General features: G+C 39.2%; 1 gene segment (V, D, J or C); it reads right to left on the bottom strand.

The window, feature by feature from the left end:
• Positions 1-5,537: 5,537 nt before the first annotated feature.
• LOC115078212 lies at positions 5,538-16,969 on the bottom strand. The segment is given in 5 exon segments: positions 5,538-6,071; positions 6,821-6,990; positions 8,828-8,902; positions 10,808-11,098; positions 16,830-16,969. Coding segments are annotated over 4 exon segments (516 nt in total).
• Between the last annotated feature and the right edge of the window lie 5,097 nt (positions 16,970-22,066).

Raw genomic sequence — 22,066 nt, forward strand, 5'->3', positions numbered from 1 at the left:
GATTTTTTTTGTTTTGTTACTGATTTCACCACTCGCCATTTCCTTTCTTCCCAAGTACCGTGTCAAGAATAAGGTCAGATTTGCACCTAAAGGAATTATTCTCCCTGGTAAATGACTGACGGTAAGCTGTTCGAATGCTTCTGTTCATTTGAATTTATTGTGCTCCACCTAGAGACCAACTTTGGGAAAAGGAGGAATATCTAAATGCCTGTAAATAAATAACTAAATAAATCAACTCATCAGAGCCTGCAGCACCAAGAGACAGAACAAAGCATGCAGAGGTTATTGTCTATCACTATTAATATTCATAAAGTTTTATCAATGAACACTGTATTTCACAAGATAAGACTCATAGTCTCCTTGTCCCAAAGAGCTTAGAACAAAGGGTAAAGCACATGAAAACTGAGTACTTTCTCCAAGATCCTGTAGAGTGGGAGGTGAATGAGTCAACTTGGAGCTTCCAAGGTTCTGCATACAACTCCGAGTTATACATGTCCCATAAACTCACTGGCACTGTCTAATCAAGGATCAAAGAAATAGTCTAAACGTTCACCTTGTAATCCATCTGAATGATAAGATGTTAAATATTAGCATTAATAGCCACCCCTTATAATGTTATTATATATATTTATAATTATCTGATCTTCATTTTCCTTCTTACTCCAAGTTATTGATTCCCTGTTACATGTAACTGCTTTTCTGCACTATTGTTCAAATTGTAAAGTTTATTTTAATTGCACCCCTGTTTCTTGTGAACCAGCATGATGGGACTATCATCTTGAATGTTGGTATATAAAAAAACTTAAATAAATAAAATAAATAAATAAATCTAGGTCATGTCTGCTTTGTGATCATTAACATTCCCAACATGCTTTTCCAACTTTGGCTAATTCCTTTGCAAAGGATAAATTCCACCATGGTTTGAACAATTGGGCAGCTGACCGAATTCCTCCAGTAGAAAGAATCAGTTGTATGTGTCTCATTCTCATGCATTTTATGAAAATGGAAATGCAGGTGTATTTGTGGTTTGTCTATCTGTCCATCTATCCATTTGCGACACTGACATAACAGGAACAGCAGCAGCATTCTGCAGATAGGGACAGGAGGCAGGTTTGCAAACCAGTAACATAAGCACCAGGAGGTTGAAGAGCAAGATGCAAAGGAGAGACGGTTGTTAGGGCTCAAACGTAGGCCAAAGGAGGCAGGGAGAGGGAAGGCGGTGGGGAGGGAGAGGAGGAAAGAAGAGGGAGATGGAGGGACGAGACTAATGGGGAGGAGGAGAAGTGGGAAGATGAAGATGATATTGCATTTTTTAAAAAGTATAGGGTCGGATTTTAAGATTTAGGCGCATGTTATAAAATCCGGGGTCGGCGCACAGCCTTCCTCCGAGGCCGCTCTGAAATCGGAGCAGTCCTTCCACCTCTCCCTCACCTTCCCCTCCCTTCCCTACCTAACCCGCCCCCCAGCCCTACCTAACCCCCCCCCTTACCTTTAACTTAGAAGTTGCGCCTGCCTCCGGGCAGGCGTAGGTTGTGCGCACCGGCCGATCGCCGGTCCACGATCCCAGGCACAGCGGCAAATAGCCACTGTGCCTGGAAGCCCAGGCCCTGCCCACGCCCCACCCCCTTTTTCAAGCCCCGGGACATACGCGCGTCCCGGGGCTTGTGTGCATCACTGGGCCTATTCAAAATAGGCTCGGCGCGGGTAACCCCCCCATAGTATAATGAACCCCGTCTTTTATTACCCTGGTTCCAGAGGAAAAGAAGGCTTAGGAGATGCTGTGTGTGTGTGTTTGTGGTTCCCATAACTTTTTTGTTTAGTGTCCTATCCACACAGGAGTGAGAAGTGATATTTTTTTTATTTCATGCCGTTTGTTTTGTTTTTTCTCATTTAATTTTTTATTTGTTTCATTTATTTGAAATGACAAAAAAAAAAAAAAGAAACATTTTAAAAAGAAACCAAAATACTAAATAAAGCAAAAAATTGTCAGGCATCCATAAAACAAAACATAAAATAAACAGTAAAACAATCTTCATTTCATCCCAGACCCTCTTATCCAAGTCTTCATTTCGTTTTAAATCCTCATGGGACAGGAGCGATCCTTGCTCACTACAGCCGCTAATGCAAATGACGCTGGTGGACTGAGCCCAGCACCATTTTTAATTTCTTCCAAAGAAAACGGCAGCGCGGAGGTGGATCCTGCCTCCTGAAGATTTAAAATGAAACGATGCCATTGGGGTAAGAAGGTCTGGGGCAGGGGGCCAGGGGAGGGCATGACAGATTGTGTGTGTGGTGGAAAACAAAGTTTCGTCCTTTTTTAAACAAAGTGACATGAGACGGGATATTTTGTTAAAACTTCAGGAAGGCCTATTCTCAGTGCACCCCAAATAACCAGGATGCGCCAGTGGGACTGGGGTATTGCGTGTGGGAGCCACGCAGGGGCATGGAATGTGGAAGTGCCCACGCCCACGTCACAGAATACCCGGTGGGTGAAAGCGCTGCAGAGCTATCCGGTTTGTCTGGACTGCAGGACCTCTGAAGAACAGACCATGTTTATTAAAGGGTCGCACCCTCTCTTATTTCTGAATATTAGGGGTTATGGGGCAGTCTCCCTCCCTTATTCTATGGCCCCCATAGAGCCCCACTATCCGTCAGACCCTGAATGGTTAGTAGTTTTATTTTTCAAAAACCTCCGTTTGAATTGTTTTTAATGTCAGTGTTTCGGCTGAGGGCTTCTTTCCTGGTTGTTGTTTTTTGTTTTTTTTTTGTCTTGCATGCAGAGGGACAGTCTGAGTCCACTGTCCAGGGACCTGCTCTGACTGCCTCAGCCCCCATGACCTGGCTGACCTGGGGACAGTAGTGATAGACTTTTCAGCAGCATCGTTCTGGGGTCAAACCAGCTTTTATTATTATATCGGCTTTTCAAAGCTTGCAATGATGTAAAAAAAAAAAGCATTGGGAGCAAAGCATTGTATTTTAGCGAGCCAGCCAGTGATGAAAAGATGAACAGGATAACCTGTGATTCTGCCGCCTTCTTTCCAGTTACTGGATTAGGATTACATTTCCGATTTTCCTGAGCAGACCTACAGTCAGTCAGTGACTGGGACAGAGGCAGCCTTACCATCCTGTAATATGCGTTGGAGATAAAGGAGTTACCAATGGCCAAAAAAAGCTCTCTTTATTTTACAGAGATGCCTCAGATTATTTTATAAACCAGGACCTCTTGCTTTGTGGGTGATGTGAATTTCACATCAGCTGAACCTCAGGGGAACGAGCTTATTCTGGTTTTCAACTGGCACAGAAAGGGGGAGGGATGGGATTTTACTCTGTGAAGGTCGATACTGCTGAGGTGGTAACTGCAGCCCACGTCAAACCACCGAGAACGCTGCTCTTACAGGATTTCCTGAGAGAAAAAGAAATGCTACTTTCAACAGCACCAGCACCACACACACAGCTCTGAAGTATTACAGAACCGTCTGTGAGCAAGAAAGTTAAATGCAATTACAATTGTGATGTGCTCTGTGCTAATTTTCCGTGCAGTGATATAATGAACTACATTTTTAAATGGACTTTATATTTATTAGATTTAAAATTATACAAAGCAAATCACCTTGCATACAGAAAACAGATAAGAAAGTATATCAAAATCCATACAATAAATCAACAAGAACAAATCCCCATCTCTGGAGGTAACAATGGTTGTGAAAAGAGGTGGAAAGTTTAGGAGAAAACAAGTAAAGATTCTATAAGAAAACAGGCTTAACATAGAATACAGTGGATTCCTAAATATAGATCCAACCCCAGACCTAATGAATATCAGAAGAAGAAATTAAAGCACTTCTAGAATAAAAAAAAAAAAATCAAACTTAAGCTGCTGTGAAAGAAAAGACAAACATGTCCTCATGATATCTAATGATACATTTGCAGAGATATCTCAGGACAAAGGAGCACCCTATTGAACTAGCTTTAGATCCAAAAGCTAGAAATGATTTTCTTCTGTCTTGCATAAGTGAGCAAAATTGGGAAAGATACAAATTGTTTGACCAAGAAATAAAGAGATTAGACGCCAAGGAGTTGTCTAATCTATTTTGTTGCCCTCACGGCTTTCTTAGATAGCCTCCAAGAAATAAAGAGAACATATTCCTAAAATATTTCATCACCTCACTTAAATCATGTTCAGAAATAAATGAAACTAATAACCTTGACCGCTCAATCTCAGTGCCCGAATGTTCAAGAAAATCTGTCATCATCAATCATTAGGATAATTCACAGGATGAGATTGCTGAGAATTAAATCTACAGAGGTGCGATCGCTGCTGGCTAGCGCAGGACCACCCGCTGCTTCTCCCCTCCCCCCCCCCGTTACCGCCAGGATTCACTATGCCTTGCAGCATTAGTGAATCCAGGCCATAACTGCTTATTCCTATTTTTCTTCTACCTGCCTCTGAGTGTTAAGTTTTACATAGCATTGACCCCCTACTATGGTGCCTGTGACCTTTTCTTGGCAGAATAAGCAGTGGTTTGCAATTGCTTTCTGCTGCCCACAGCATCCAGTCGTATTTGGTCCCCGATCCAGATAATAGCAAAGTTTAACCCTGCTTATCTTACAAGTCTGACCGTGTTTAACTACCGAGAGCTAAAAAGCTCAAGCACGAGGTTTTGCCAGTTAATTTGTGCAAGCTTCTCAAGAAAGTTTGATCATGTAAATACTCTGGTTTTAAGAATCAACTTTAGCAGCTAAATTTTCACATATAAATGTGACATGCTATTGTTGTAATTTTCAAAAGCCATTTACACACATTAAATTCACTTAGGGCCTCATTTTCCAATATCGCATTGGTAACGCAGTAGGGGGCGTTACCAATGCAAATGAGGCTTCTTTCGTGCAGTGGGGAAACATCGCGTGCGGCGATGTTTTCGCCATTCGCGAAAACATTAGCACCGCACGCGATGTTTTCCCAGTGTGCAGCAATAGTGAGAGAGAGAGAGAGAGAGAGAGAGACTTACTATAGTGCCTATGCCCTAGACAGGTATTTCAATCCCTATGGGAGGGCCACCTACTAACTCGGGGTGGGGATTAGGCATGAGGGTTGGGGGCCACTTTCACATTCCACATGAGACGTACGGACAGAACAGTGGTCTCTAGTGCAGATTTGCTGGCCGTCGGAGTGAGGACGCTCACTCCAAGAAGTGGTTTGGGCAACGTTCTCTCCACCTAGCTTGATGGACACTCTACCTGGGCAACAACAAGCTAGGTGGAGAGAACGTTGCCCAAATCTCTTCTTGGAGTGAGTTTCCTCACTCCGACGGCCAGCAAATCTGCACTAGAGACCACTGTTCTGTCCGTACGTCTCATGTGGAATGTGAAAGTGGCCCCCAACACACACACACACACACACACACACACACACTCTCTCTCTCTCTCTCTCTCTCTCTCTCTCTCTCCCCCCCCCCCCCCCCCTGAGAAAAGGATAGAGGCTATCAGGGTAAAAAGGAGGCTAATTAATTAGGAGGGTTAAGAAGTCCTATACAAGAATTTTAGAAGCATATTATGCTGAAAGTCTTATTTAGGAAAAAATACATATAGCAGAATAAAGGATGCTTGAAGCATGATTTGACCATATTAGACATTTAGATTCTTACCTCTCTTAAATCATTGTATAAAATGTCAGCTATCTGGGACAGAACAAGGAAACCAGAAAGAAGAAATCATTGTCCCATTATCCTTCAAAGCACAATTTTATTGAAAGAAATGATAAAATATTGCATACTTGTGTAATCTAGACAATAAAAGCTAAAAATAGACCTACTTAGACATTGAAAATAAATGGTTGCAGTATTTACTTAGTCCTATAATTTACATCCAATATTCATGTTAATTATTAATAGATAAATATTGCTGATTGACATATTAGTTGAAACCAAATTGTCTTTTATCAGGTACACTAAAAAAAAAAAGTCAACCTTAGACAAAAGAAATCAAAGAAAAAGAGGAAAAAATAGCTAAGTAGTTCAAAATATTGTCAATTTCAATTTCTTCCCACAATTCTCAATCAGCAGAATGCAGTAACTCTGTGGAGAAAAATACATATGATGATAATTAAAATACTCTTTATGTTGAGGTAGATCTTCAAAATATACGTGCGTGCGTACTTTTGTTTGCGCCACCAGTGCGAACAAAGATACACCAGATTTTATAAGATACGCGCGTATCTTATAAAATCCGGGGTTGGCACGCGCAAGGCTGCGCAAAATTGGCAGCCTGCGCGCGCCGAGCCGCGCAGCCTGCCTCCATTCCCTCCGAGGCCGCTCCGAAATCGGAGCGGCCTCGGAGGGAACTTTCCTTCCGCATCCCCCCACCTTCCCCTCCCTTCCCCTATCTACCCCACCCCCCAGCCCTACCTAAATCCCCCCCCCCCCACCTTTGTTGGGCAAGTTATGCCTGCCGCCTCAGCATCCCCCGGCACAGGCAGCAGTGCCGGGGGACTCGGGACCGCCCTCCCGGCCCACCCCCGAACCGTCACCATGCCCCCGGACCCACCCCGGACCGCCCACTGACCTCGGACATGCCCCCCGGACACACCCCTCCCGCCCCTTTTATGAAGCCCCGGGACTTACGCGCATCCCAGGGCTTTGCGCGCGCCGGCGGCCTATGCAAAATAGGCACGCCGGTGCGCAGGGGTTTTAAAATCTACCCCATAATATTTTATTTTACTTTTCTTTTTTCTTTCATTTCATTTTCCTCCCTCTTCCCTTTCAAGAAACCCAGGAAAGAAGATGTTTGTTCCCCCTTAAAGTGGAAATGTAATGGATACATTTACCGGCATTTCCATTGCTTTGTGCATAGAAGAATCCCAGCAGTTTCTCCCCTTAACTCAGAAGGCGAAAAGTCTCACGCTCAGTAGCACATTGAAGGCCAAACTTTTGGCAAAGAGCACTCTGAGACCCAGAATTCTCAAGGACAATGCGTTCACTTTCTCATTACTTTTAACTGGAAAGGAAATGAGACAAATTGAATTTTAGGATGGAATATCAGCACATTCATTTCCTCCTATTAAGGGAATTTAGTACTCATTGATTTTGGAAACACAATTATGGGGAACCGCTTACGAAGGGATATCATTTTTTTTAAGGGTTTTTTTTTTTTTCTGGCTATCCTAAAGCCATTATTACAGCATCGATTGAAAATACTCATTTTATTATCAAATTCTGATTACCGGGAATTTAAATTCAAGTTGTACCAGTGGACTTCCACTTCTATCATACTAGCTTTACACCCTTACTTGCGTGAGATGTGTCAAATCAGCACATCTCACGCAAGTAAGGGATAGAGCACTGTTACTGGCTGGTCCCATACTATGGAACACCATGCCACTTGAGATAAGACTACAGAGAAATTTGAAATTATTCAAAACTAATCTGAAAACCTGGCTTTTTAAACAAGCATTTTATAAAGATAAAGAGAAGGAGAAAAATAGTTGATAGATAAGGATGCACCAAGCTAGAAGTTGTTATTAGTAACCTACAAAAGCATATTAATGTTAAAATCAGACCGCCTAATTTGTTCCTAACAATCAGGATTAACTTACATACTTAGGGGTAGATTTTCAAAGGGGTAGTACGTGTTGGGGCCTGCCGCGCCAGTGCGCGTAAGTTACTACTTCCCGGAGGCAGTAGTAACTTCTCCGATAAAGGTAGGGGGGGGGTCTAGATAGGGCTGGGGGGTGTAAAAAGAAAGTTCCCTCCGAGGCCGCTCCGATTTCGGAGCGGCCTCGGAGGGAACAAATCCGGGGTTGACGCGCACAAATGTGCGCGTCAACCCCGGATTTTATAAGATACGCGCGGCTACGCGCGTATCTTATAAAATCCAGCGTATGTTTTTAAAATCTACCTCTTAGTTTATTATTTTAAATTGTTACCGTACTATGATGGCACATGATTAATTTGTAATCTATACCACCCATATTTCTCTTTATCATGCCCTTCTGTAAACCTTTGTGATGGTTATTTAACTTAACGACGGTATAGAAAAGTTTTTAAATAAAATAAATATAATTCTTTAGAGTCTACTAGTAGTTGGGATCTCTTCTAGTCATTCTTAAATCCTGCAGAAATGAATTTGGTGGGTAGTCTGAAATAGCCATAGGAAAACAAAAGTGACATTGTTGTGGCTAACTAATTCAATTTTGTGGCAACCAAAAATCAGATATGATAAAGGAATGCTCCCCATATTGTTGATGCAGTCAAATCATTAATTCTGTATAATTAAATATACTATAATAATAAATAAATAAATATTAATATTGCTAGTAACAGGAAAGAAGAAATCAAGTTGACTAATGTTGCTAATAATGTCATTCCAAAAATTATGTGAAACAATCCGAAGGCAGAATTAAGCTGTTCAAATACCCTTATTACCACAAATGGTTATGATCCAAAATATTGTCAAGATATTTATATCTCTCATAACTAATCATTGTAAGAATGTATGCCTTTGATCAATAAAGCAAGGATAAAACCAGGGATTGAGTTGGGCCTGAGATATTGAAGAAGGTAGGGAACCTGGGACTAAAGGTCTTTATCTGCTATCATTTCTTTTGATTTTAAAGACACATCCTTTTCCCCTTGACCCAACCTCCCTAATTCCCCCCCCCCCCCACATTTATGAATCGGTGAGCACATTTGCATAGAACCAATTTTCTATCACAAAATTCCTCCTGCTTTTTATTTTAATAAGCATTTGTGCTTTTCCTATTACTAGAACTGCTATTGGGATGTTTTATATTCTCCTGTTGGTATATTTTATATGCTCATTGAGTTTTACTAACCATCAATCTTGACGCTTCTTGTTTTCGGTTTGCACGGCAAGGGCTTGGGCTGCAGTGAGGAAGTTGGTTTGGGTTCTGAAACATAAAAAATGTCAATGGTCAAGTGTCTCTCAAGAGCACCAATCTTGATCGTTTGCTATTCAAAGTTACCACTTTCTTTATTATAACTCGACCATGCATATTACTTTTCCTGTTATAATGTTCTACCTAATGTTACTTAACTTATAATTTGTTGTTCTATAGTTGTATATCAATCTGTAATATGTTGTTCTAACTGTAAACCAGAGTGAAGGTATCTAGCTAAACTTTGGTATATAAAAGCCTATAAATACATAAATAAATAAAATATATTCAGTTTTGTAGGCAGGACCAAGAAGTGCATGGAGGACACCAGTACCTAAATCTCTACATAGTAAAGTAACAAAATCATGAAGACAGTAAAGATAAAAAAGTTGCTTTCCCTATTAACTGACTATATTTTTCCTGTTCGGAGATGGAGGATAAAATGTATTATAGCATACCTAAAACAAGCAATTCAGAAAATTTACATTACACAATTACATTGTTGATTAGGTTGAAAGAGCATTAGAGATCCATCCAATTCAAATATCATGTAATTACTTCATTGGTGACTCTAAGTGGTAGTCCAAGGGACGGTGTGTGTGTTGGGGGGGGAGGAAACATTGAAGAGAGAGGATCTTATCCACTGAGGATATTTACAATGAGCCAAGGAGAAGATTTCTTTCTGGAGGGATAGTAATCCGATGTCATCGATGAATTAAAGTTTAGGTTCCATAATAAGGAAACTGCTGTAATCCCTTCTGTAGACTTTGTGCCTTTGCCTTTTTGTCTAACCTATGTGCCTTTAGTAAACATAGTACTGTGAATAAAATCACTGCACAAGTCACAAGAATCTCTGAAAGAAGCTTTTTATTAGCTTTGTTTTTCTGTTAGCATACCCCTTATTTTTCTATCACTGTATTTGAGCAAATACATATAGGACTATAATTTGAATAAAAACACCTAGACCTGTCAAGTCTCTCTGATTATTGACATTGTTAAGCACCAGGCCATTCTTTATGATGCTTATGTCCAGGGATACAAGAACACATAGATTTTGTAGAAAACATAATTTTTTATTGATCATTATAAGTATTCTTGGGAGATGCTGATGCCATTTCTCTGACAAACTGACTACCAGCATCTCATCATGTATATTCTTTTATAGGTAAAATACAATATAGGACTAGGTTAGAAAATTCTAGAAGTGCGTGACTACCCAGAGAATAATTTACATTGGTTGTCATGTCACCAGCATGATAAGATCATCCCTAAGCTAACCCTGAGTATTTCTCCAAGGTGGGGCCCATTTACCATCACTCCTTAGATAGTCCTTTGTTCTGTTAGAATCTTGCTGGTCAGGGCAATTAACATATCTGAGATTGTGTTTACAGATGCTCCTGAGAATAGTGCCTCAATGGTGACTGTATAGCCTGAAGGTCCCTCAGTTGCCTTCTCCTCTTTGTGACCCTCTAATTAGGCATCACAGTATGGCGCCAGCTTCTACTGCTGTCCAGGTGTCTTTAGAATTCCTCTAGGTCAGACTCAGTAAGTCACCTTAAATTCATAGAACCAAGTCATGCTAAGATATAAGAGGATTCTGGGTCAGTTGCCTTTCTCCATGTTGGTTCTCCAGCTCAGGCAAATATATCAACATGGAAGCATGAGCCAGGAACATGATCTCCCAAATCTAACATGCACTCAATATGAACATAAGGAAACAAAATTTAAAAAATTGATAGTAAAAATACAATATCTCTAATCAGTAAATTAATCTAAAGAAGGTTTGTGTTAGAGTGGTTTAGTGCCTCAGATTGAATTAATCCCTAAATACAAATAGATATAATATACATAATATAAATATATAATAAATATATTTAATAAATATTTATAATTAAAATGTAAAATATTAGAATCTACCTGGTTTGGGAAAAACTGCTGCCTCACTGTCAATTGACAATCCTTGATGTTTTACTGTACATCGCACCTCCTCCCTTTTCTGAAACGTGTGGAACTGGACAGCGCTGTATTTCCCGCTTTTAGACAGGACAGCTTTGGAGTCTTTCAGTGTCACTGGGCCTTCAGTGGAGGAATTCATAGACATTTCCAGCACTTTGGGGTAAAAGTCTTTGGCAAAGCAGGCTGCTGTATTGTCACTGGCATCCTCAGATGTCAACACGAAGACTGAGGGCTTGGTAATTGACTGGTCTCCTATGAAATATGAAAATACATTGACTTGACCTTGATGTTGTCTCAGTCATCATTATCATCTTCCTCGCCCAGATCACCATCATAGTCTCACTTACAGTATAAAAGTAGGATATCTGCACATTCATTATTTGAAGGAGAAGACAAAAAGAGCCTTGGATTTGCAGACCTTGTACTTGGGACTTCCAAGATTAAACTAATTTCTTAGGAAAGAAAGGACTGACATCTACTCTGTGTTTTTAGGATAGTACCATTGTACTATGAAATCAGGAAACTTTGTTAGCAAATGACTTATTAAAAATACAATCAATCCAAGTCGCAGACAAATACAGAAGTATCTTTGTTCAATTTCTCCTTCTCGCTCTCTCTCTCTCCTATACACAAAGGGGCAGATTTTCAAAGGGGTATGCGCATAAGATATGCACGTACCCCCAGAAAACCTGCCCCAAGCTCCCTCTGCGCGCGCTGAGCCTATGTTGCATACGCTGCTGGCGCATGCAAAGCTCTGGGATGTGCGTAAGTCCTCTCTCTTTCCCCCCTCCCCCCCCCCCCCCACAGTGGTTGCAGGTAGGAATTACAACAATTGTGACACTTGCCGCATAGTGTGAAAAGGTTATCGCACTCTGTGGTAATACCTATGCGAAGCGCTAGGATAGCGCACTTTGCGATAAATAAGCTATTACCATAAAACACATCTCTCTTCCTATCGCATGCAATAGTTTGCTGAATCCTGGCCTAAGCTAGGTGTCTAAACCCTTGGAAAATTGACTTGTTTATGAATCAGTTTACTTTGATCCCTGTTTATTTGACCCTCATCAGATTTCAGATGAAGCACAAACAATTGAAAAGTGAGCCTTGAAAAGGAAATTAAAAACCAAAAAAAAGAGTGGGCTGCAATAAAAATGTCCTTTTTTCATGAGTGTAAAAATATATGAAATACACAATATTATAATAAAGGGAAGTCACTTCTGAAGACAGGATCTATGTGGACTTGAACATTCATGTACATTAAAATTTGTAGATAGTTCCCACATTGACCTAATAAAAAGAGCCAAAACCTGTACAAATCAATTTTTTTTTTATCCAGGACTAGTTTGACTGCAAGAAATCTACACTACAGAAGAGAGGGGAGAGATAGGAATAAGACCCAACCAGAAGGCAATAAAATAATAAAAAAAAAAATCAAATATTTTGAAGTATCTAGCCAGAACTATTTAAATGATACAAGAGCCTCTCTGTCCATGGAACAGTCTCATCTCATCTTCCTTTACTGTATCATGTAAGCTTACAAAATTCTCATTTAAGGAAAATAAGTTAAAGAGACTTATGGGTAGCTTTCAAGGAGCTGTTTCCATTAATGGGTTAGTTGAGATGTTTCAATTGTACACTTCACTGGGTGACCCTGCAGGGTTGATGAAGAATATAGAAAAACTTGAAATAAATAAATAGATGGAACTGATAGAACCAGAAAGCAAAGGGTCAAACCAGGCAGGCAAGAGTTCATGTCAAAGTTAGCATAATGTTTTAGATTAGATAGAAAGGACCTGGGTCTAATCGAGGCATATTCTACACAGGTATTTATAGTAACCTAGACGAGTTATCAGCTGCTAATAATACTGAGGGAAAGCCGCTGCAAAGGAGCAAAAATAATGCTGCTGGCCAGATTCATGAAAAGATTTTTCCCAAACATAAAATGAGACAACATATTTGAAGAAACAGCTCTAGATGCCTAGGGAATTAGGAGTGAATGATGCCATTCAGTCATGCTTTTTTTTTTTTTTAAATCAGTTTCTTATTTGCAAAATTCAACCATGAAAATGACCAAATATTTGGATAGATTCAGACCGGTATTCTTTCTCATTGTGCCTCAAGTTATTGGTGGTTGAAATGAAAGTTAGCTCTGTCTTGCAGAGATTTACTGCCTTCTATACTTTTTGCAGCCTTTCAAATTTTACAAAATTGAAGGGTTATGCAACTTTATCATATTTAGGCCTAAATAATTCATGTTCTGAAAAGTAAGTAATAGTTGGTTTAGTTTTCTATCCGACTTCATGAGATCACTTTAACACCTGTCCCAAAATAAAACTTTTTTTTAAAGTCCTTGATGTGGCCAAATCACACAACCAGAAAATAACGGTGGTTAAACGGTGCAGATACTTCAGACCTAATGAACAGATCCAGCTATCTGAAAAGAAGCAGTTACTGAGGGTATATTGCCCTTACAGAACAGCAGTTTGTAGCCTTTAAAAGGGGATTGGCACAAATGTTTTATTAGGAATATTACAGAGAGAGAAAAGTGTGCGTGTGGAGAGAGAGAGAGAGAGTCGGACTGCACTCACCGGGATACACGGATAATTTGGTGCCTTCCCCAAACCTTAGAGGTGTTATCCTCCAGTCTGTACACAGCATGAAGCCGCCTAACCTAAACTAGAGCAAAACTTTGCAGTTTTCAGCACCACCTGTTTGCTTGGTCTATTTCTCGGACCTAAAAGCGAACAAATGCTCCCAGGAGATTTATTTAAAAGCATTTCACTCAACTGGAAAATAATCAAATTAATCCTAGCATTTACTTTTATTGCACAAAAGTGCATCATTATTATTATTACATGTCCTGGGATAGATAGCAGTATTTGATTATTTGTATTAGCGCGTTCTTTTTGGTGTCATTTTGCAATTTGAAACCTAAAACAGGGTAAAATGAACATTTCATGGATCCACATTTATTTCTGTTGTTTTTAAAATGTGGTTTGTGCTGTGTATTTTCTATTTTTTGAAACAATTTGAATACCAAATTCGCTGGGAATGGAATAAGTTGTATCTGTACTAAAAATGCCATTCCCTTAATATTTTCTAAAATCTTATTTCTTTCTTTTGTGTATTTCTTCTTTAGCCTACCTGATATATAATAGAAGATGAATACATCACACAATGGAAAGAGTGAGAGATGGTTTCATGGCATTCAGGCTTCTAGTGGATCAACTAGAACCTTTATTGAATGGTTCTGTGGCAAATGACAATATCAGAAACAGACAGAAGGTTTCTAGAAGGAGCTAGAAATCACTTACTTGGAGCAATAACCAGTTTAGTACCGCTTCCAAAAAACAATAGGCTGTTCTCGCAATCCCAGTGTTACACTACTGTACTAATTAATAAGCCTAAAGGATCCCACATATTCGTCAAATCCACCTGCAAGGCAAACGGCTAAGGCCTTTATGCCATGATTAAACCAAACCACTCTGTGAATAGAAAACTATTTCTCATCTCATCTCTGCCTGTAATATGACAACATGAATTGCATATGGATGTCATCTGAGATAAAATGTGAACTCTGCTTATTTAAATTTTGTGCGGTTTTTTTTATTTCTAAATTATATTGTTAGTTCTTTTGCAAAGAGACATTTACATGTTCATTTGAAGCAGTATGTATAAGAAAAATAACAGAATGCCCAATTATCTTTTAACCATAGCCAGTTATTGGCTGGCCCAAAAAGAACCATGCAAGAAAGAGGGAGGGGCCTTTAATGAAGAGGTAGAGTCGCCATAACAAGGTTCTACTCAACTTTCTGGAGCAATATCCAACTTCTTTTATTTTGGCTGTGCCCTTACTGGTCCAATATGGACCCTTGAAGTCAGAAAACCAGAATCTTCATTGACCCAACTTATCCCTTAGGTGTTTTTGGGAAGAGAGAAGACAACCCACTTGCCAAGAAAATTAAGGAAAGGTTTACTTACGAGGCTCCACTGTGAGTCTGGTACCTTTCCCAAACGTCAGGGCTCTGGTATAGGTGGATCCCACAACCACTGTGATTGACTGCATTACATAAAGTCTCCTTTCACTAGACTGTGCCTTCTTATTGGCCCAAATACAGAAATTCCTCAGGGCCCTTTCAGTATCCTTTCCTATTAATTGTTTTGATGTAATCATGAATTGTGGTATGTAAAATAATGTATTACAAAAATTACAATTACCATAGTGTGATCCCTGATCAAATCAACAATCATGTATCTGTGGTATTAATTGTGGGGCCTTGTAAGCAGATATCTACTTACCTACAATCTTTTAGTTCCTTTTGACAGTATTTTGGATGATTTTTGCATATTGTTTGCTAGTAACATTTATTTGTCAAGTGATATATACTTTGTGATGCGAGACAGTTGGGTAGTAACGTTTGTTATAGTTATTTTGAAGAGTTATCAAAGTTTTTCATACTACATAAGAACCTAGACCTTAATATTAGCTGACCCTCGGTGAGGAGGAGAAAGACTTCATAAACTATAATATTTTTTAACTTTATGTAATATCTGAACTGTAAATACCATGAAGCCTACACTTAAGGTCACCTGTCCACAGTCACCTGGCTGTTCTAAATAATTTCTCAGTGCATAAATTCTGCATTAGGCTTATGATACGCAATAATAGTTTTCAGGGTTTTTTTCCCCCAGTTTTGCTATATTGTAAGTTTTGTTAAATCAAAATATTAAGTGATCCAGTCTCTTATTCCAAATTCAGTAACTGTGGTTGGTTATTATTTATTCAAAGATCAGAACAGTTCATAAAATATCACTTAATTAAATTGGGTTGCTGGCTCTCACTTTTTAACATGTCAAATTCTCTTAGCTAGCCACAAAGCCTCTTAGCCTTGTCACTGAATGTATTGCTATTTTGGGGAGTGGGATGAATCAACACTTAATTCTGACATTATTTCTTTGTAATCTGCACTAAAGATAAACATTAATGTAAAGAAAGTTTTTTCATTCTGAGCTTCAAGTCCAGTGTTGATTAACATGGACAGTATCTGTCAACTTTGAAGCATTTCTGATTGGAAGAAAAAATTTAACCGGGAGTTCAGTACATTAGGATTATTACTGAAATCCATTATTTTGAGGCAAAATTCATAAACAACATATGGCCTTATTATTATTATTTTGCTTTTTTTTTGTCTGTCTCTGCTGTCCCCAAAGTGGAAAGGAATATCAGTGACGGTCCTTGACAAGGTTATTGTCCTGTTAATACTCTGTCTGATTGTATTATAAAAGAGGGGCGGACTCTCGGGCGCTGTACTTACCGCGCCTCACCCTCCGCTAAGTGTTTTTCCTCAACCAGAGCTGCTCCAAAGGTCTTAGGTTGACCCTTCCGGTCTCTCATTTCGGCGCAGTAGTACTGTCCAGCTAAATCTACAATCATAGGAGTGTAATTACACTTACCAGGTTCCTGTCGCAAACGCCGGAGGAGCTCACTCTCCTAACCACCAGCTCTTACCGCACCCAAACTTTTCGCGCCTGCGTGTTGGAAAGAAAATCCAATGAAGGTTCTTGCTTTCGCTTCCTGCGGGCAAGCGTCTGCCGTGTAAGAATATTAAGTGAAAAGAGGGCTGATGGACATCCTTGCACGTCTCCTTCATTGGCACAGGGGGATTTAAGGAATGCTTGAAGTGCAGATGCAGGAGCAGATCAAAGTCCTCATCCCAGACCACGCAAAAGCAAGACAGAAATTAGCAGAGGCCGCCAATTCACTGCGTTTCTACCTTAAAACTCTAAAAATGGAGTCCACTTAATCTACCTCCTATTTTGTATTTCTCTTTCATTTTTTTAAATCTTATAAGCAGTTCTCTTCATGCTTTTCCGATCCCTGCAGGATACCGCGTCGGAGAGCTTCCGTGCTAGGGGAAGACGTAAGCCGGGACTGCTTTCCTTTACTTTCATGCGGCTAAATTATTTTACAGCGTTCATTTACCTACTAACGTGAATTTCATGGGAAGCGGCTTCATTACGTCCCCGAGTCTGTTACACCGCCCGGCATTGCTGAAGTCATCTGACGGGGAAAGGATCCGTTTCCATTCCCGTCCCTCACCGGAGGGGGCGCCACTGATGGGAGTGCGCGTGACCTGATCATAGCTTCACAGGGGAGAATTTCCATCTTAGTAGCTTTAACTTTTGACTTCTTGTCTTTGGCTTGTACCCTAATGTGACCTTTTTGTTCAAATGATTTATATATAAATAATTCATGCAATTGGACAGAAGTACAGACAGTAATCACGTTTTACCCCCTCCTCAGTAATCACATCCGACTCTCAGTCAAATCAATCACTCACGGTGGCTATAATATTTATTTATTTATTTATTTATTTAACAGCTTTTAATATACCGGTGTTCGTGCAAGCACATCACGCCGGTTTACAATAAACTTGACAAATATTCTATTTTCCTAAATAACTTAGTTGCCCTGCCTTGGCTTTTCAATTAGTTTTACTTTGTTTGGTTGCCACTGCTTCCTTTATGTCTTAATCAAATATGATTTAAGAGTTTGGTGCCCATTGGAAGGGTTGGAGAGTGGGGGTAGAAAATCCTGGAGATTGGAATGTGGGGGATGTCACTCTTCCCCATGACCCCCTAACATCCCCGTGTGCTATAGCAATGCCCCTTTGAAGGTGGCTGCTGGAGCAGACTCCTCTTTGGCCTGGGTATTTGATGCCTTCAAAAGTTGCTGCCCTAGACAATTGTTTATGTTCCTTATGCCTAAATCCAGGCCTGCAAATATGTTCTAATCGGAGCTTTAGACTAATGTAGAAAATATACCTATAGTATCGGTAACATCATCTATGGTACCTGAAGACTGGAGGGCTGCCAGTGCAATGCCAAACTTAAAAAGGGATCAAGGGGTGATCCAGGAAACTACAGACCAGTGAGTCTGAAGTCAGTTTATACCATTTTGCTTGGCACAATGATAAAGAACAAAATTGCTGAATATATATATTTATTTTAATGGGACAAAGCCAACATGGATTTAGCCAAGGGACGTCTTGGCTCACAAATTTGTTACATTTTTTTTGAGGAAGTATATAAACATGTGGATTAAGATAAGCCAGTTGATACCGTGTATCTGGATTTCCAGAAAGCATTTGACAAAGTGCCCGCTTAGAGACTTCTTAAGAAATTAGAAAGTCATGGGATAGGTGGCAGAGTCCTATGGTGGATTGCCAACTGGTTAAAAGATAGAAAACAGAGAGTACTAGGGCTAAATGGTAAATTTTCCCAATGGAAAAGGGTGAATAGGGGAGTGACCCAGGAATCTGTTCTGGGACCATTGTTTTTTTAAATATATTTATCTATAACCTGGAAATGGGAACAAGTGAGGTGATCAAATTTGCTGATGACACAAAATTATTCAAAGTTGTTAAATGACAAGAGGATTGTGAGAAATTGCAAGAGGACACTGCAAAACTGTGAATGAAATGCAAATGAAATTTAATGTGGGCAAATGCAAAGTGATGCACTTAGGGAAGTGTAACCCAAACTATAACTACATAATGCAAGGTTCCACATTAGGATTCACCCCTCAGGAAAAGTATCCAGCTGTCATCATTGAAAATACATTGAAATCTTCTGCTCACTGTTCAGCAGCAGCCAAGAAAGGAAATAGAATGATAGGAGTTACTGGAAAGGAATGGAGAATAAAACAGAGAATATCATAATGTCTCTGTATCACTCCAAGGTGTAACCACATCTCAAGTATTGTGTGCAGTTCTGGTCACCGCATCTCAAAAAACAATATAACAGAATTAGAAAAGGTACAGAGAAGGATGACCAAAATGATAAAGGGGATGGAATAATTCCCCTATGAAGAAAGGCTAAAGAGGTTAGGACTCTTCGGCTTGAAGAAGAGATGGCTGAGGGGAGATATGAGAGAGGTCTATAAAATAAGTAGAATGGAATGTAAATGTTAATCAGTTGTTTAGTCTTTCAAACAAGTATCCCAAGATCTTGTCTTCTCTCTCCACCTGCTCCCAGTTTCCAGGAAAATACGGTAGTGCAAACATACAAGATTCAAGAGTCAGTTTTGTCTCTGCTCTAAAATATAGAGGATTCATGACCAATTCTGACAAAAAAAAAGTCTTTGCAAAAAAATGGATCATTAATGTGAAAAAAGCACCTGAGCCACAAAGAAAGACCAGAAAGAACTTTATCTCTCTGAATGAAATATGTAAAAGGTCTGATCTCAGCAATCAAGCCAAACATATGAAATTGTTTCCCCTTTACACTTCCAAGGCTGAGTTAGTCAGTAAATACAGATATCGAAAAAGCCTCTAGTATAGTTAGCAACACAACTGCAAATGAATCACAAGAAACCTTCCTTTTATACTATTGTATTTTATATGCACTATACTTCTGGATATTTATCATGCCACATAGGTATCTATCAATGACAATATTGCAAAGGCTGAAAACCTTTCTTAGTGAAAGAGACCAACAAACCCTGAGCCTTAGAGTCCCATTCAAATGTTCAGTAATTGCTATATGATAAGTGGTTATATCTCATTTTTATTAATTTTGTGTTCATTCTGTTTTACAAGAAATCCACTACAAGTGCTGTAGATAATTCTAAATGAAGCATCCAAAGAACTGTGCAAATTTGTTCCATCTATTGTTAAATATCAAATGACAGCTCAAAAATATGCTTGACAACCCTTGTAGCTATTTATCAGTTCTTCTGATAAACTTTTAAATTGTCACACTCTGATGGCCACCTCCTGTAGATCTTCTTTATAACTCCCTCGATACAACATGTCAGCAAAATATCATATTCCTTGATCACTCCTAACAGCTGCATTGAGAATCTAGATATAGAACATGCTGGTGAATTCTGGACTATAATTAGGGCTTCTGATTTTAGGTGTTTATAAATTGTAAATGTAGGTGTTTATTTTCCAGCTAATTAGGGATTCTTTGAGAGTACCAAACATAGCATTTGTCCGTGTTTTGTGGCACAAGTACTATTGCTAGGCATGCTTTTCTGGGGACTCAAATATACACATTTGTGTAGCTGAGGAATCATTAGCACAGAAAAGATACAAAAAAATAGTGTGGAGGTTCCAGGACAGGGAAAAGAAGAGGTGAGAGAGTACTAGGGGAAGTGCTGTTTTATTTAGGTAAACACCTATTTTGGGGTTTTTTTTTTCCATTGGGGGTGTTTTATTGGGGTTTATAGATAAAACCTAAAATCAGAAGCCCTACGTCTAACTATATGGAAGTCCTGATTCAAGTAAACATACTATATTCTCTTGGATTTAGATATAAAAGCTTCAACTATGTCTTTTCTAAAAGCAGTTAAAAATCTTGATAAATAGTCTGAAGAGTCCCCTTCACAAATAAGTTGAAAGAATAACTTACCCAACAATATCTTTCCAATCTCCTTTCTGATTCTGATCATTAAAAAATTAATACAAACAACTTCACATGTTGATCCCAATTTTACATAAATTACATTAACACTGATTCCTGACAGTAACTTGGAAAACTAATCCTAGACAGGGCTCTATTCAGAGTCTACAAGAAGTATTTCAGTGCAGGGTTCAAACATCCGAATAAGAGCAGAGTGAACATTTTTACTTACTTGGTTGAACTGTGAGACGTGTCCCCTTACCAAAAACCAGTTTGTCTGTTACTCCCACAGTGTTAAATTCATATCTGAAAATTTCAATAGAAGTGCTTTGATGTAAAAGTTGTGAGGAACTAAGGAACTCAAATATATGTCCCAATTTTTCTGATCAATATCACTGTCAGTTGTTCACTTTTAGCACCTCAATCAATTCTCAAGTTTCAACAAACATTAGGATACAGAATAATTTTGCAAACTAAATTTAAGTAATTTGGATCTCCAAAAGCCATTTCTCATGAAGTCGGTCATCTCATGAATGTAACCAGATCTTCTGCACCACTTCTAACTAGCTTTCTTTCAAAGTCCAAGGAAAAGAAAATCAATTGTATCCTGCTTCTCCTGGTCTGACCGTTATATAGGGTGTGCTAGTTGGAATAAAGTACTGTTACAGATATCGAAGGTTTTTGCAAGGGTTCCTGCTGCGTTTGTATCACTGTGGTATCCCATACACAGTGATACATCTCCATACAAAATCTTTGGACTCTACAAACTGTGTACAAGCACAGAACACCTGAAACTACCCATGAGTAAGAGAGCTCACCACAGACTTTATCCATATCCTGTACATTACAGTAATTTAATTTCTGAGAACTACTCAGACTCCTGTAAGAAGCCCATGGAGTTTATTTAAACACATGCTTAAAGTCCCAACAAGTTCCTACCTATTGGAGTAACTGATAATGTGAAGTTTTAAGACTAATAACTTGGGTCTGGTTTCCTAAGCTTTTTTCCCATAGACATAGAATGGTGAATTGGAAGCTTTAAAATTGTTAATGAAGAAATCACTTTGTACAATAAAAAAAATCTGCATTATTGTACAGGGTGGCCCATGGAAAAGTAGCCCACCTTCAAGACCAGTGCCGGGAGGCAGGCTACTTTTCCATGGGCCACCCTATAGTAAGTGTTCCTTAGATATATTGCAAAAAAAAAAATCTTCAATTCTATTTGTTGTGAACAAAACAGAAGAAAACTAGCAACTTGGGAAGTAAATATTTATGTAATTTTCTTTTTAAATTGTAACCCTCAATATAAATAGTTCTTGGTGGTGTATAGCATACATAATGACAATAAAGAGACTCAACCAAAATCAAAGCTCCTTAATCAGGCAGATGAACAAGTACCAATTCATAAACTGCATGCTACATCAGTCAGCACCCATGGTCTTTGGTGGTTCCCTAGGGAGTCATACTGCACAGTCATTGACAATTACTTTCATAAAAACTCCATCTTCACAACTTCCAAAACTGAATCCAAACTGTCATTGCTACCAGAAAATACTGGCATTTGTTAAGATAACCAAAACACTTGGTTAAAGAGCTGTGTTTTTACCTGCTTTCTGAAAAATACATAGACACAGTCCAGCACAGAGTTCATCTGGGAGAGAATTCCAGAGAAATGGCCCCATCCACTGCAAAGGTTCTCTCATGTGTCTCTGTCATGTACTCTAAGTAAGGTGGATGATCAAATGGTTAAAGGGGGCACTTACAGAAGATAAGGCCACTGTGGAAAGATTAAATGATTTCTTTGCTTCAATG

The sequence above is a fragment of the Rhinatrema bivittatum genome, chromosome 16 (assembly GCF_901001135.1).
Source record: "Rhinatrema bivittatum chromosome 16, aRhiBiv1.1, whole genome shotgun sequence".
In the NCBI taxonomy this organism is placed as follows: Eukaryota; Metazoa; Chordata; class Amphibia; order Gymnophiona; family Rhinatrematidae; genus Rhinatrema; species Rhinatrema bivittatum.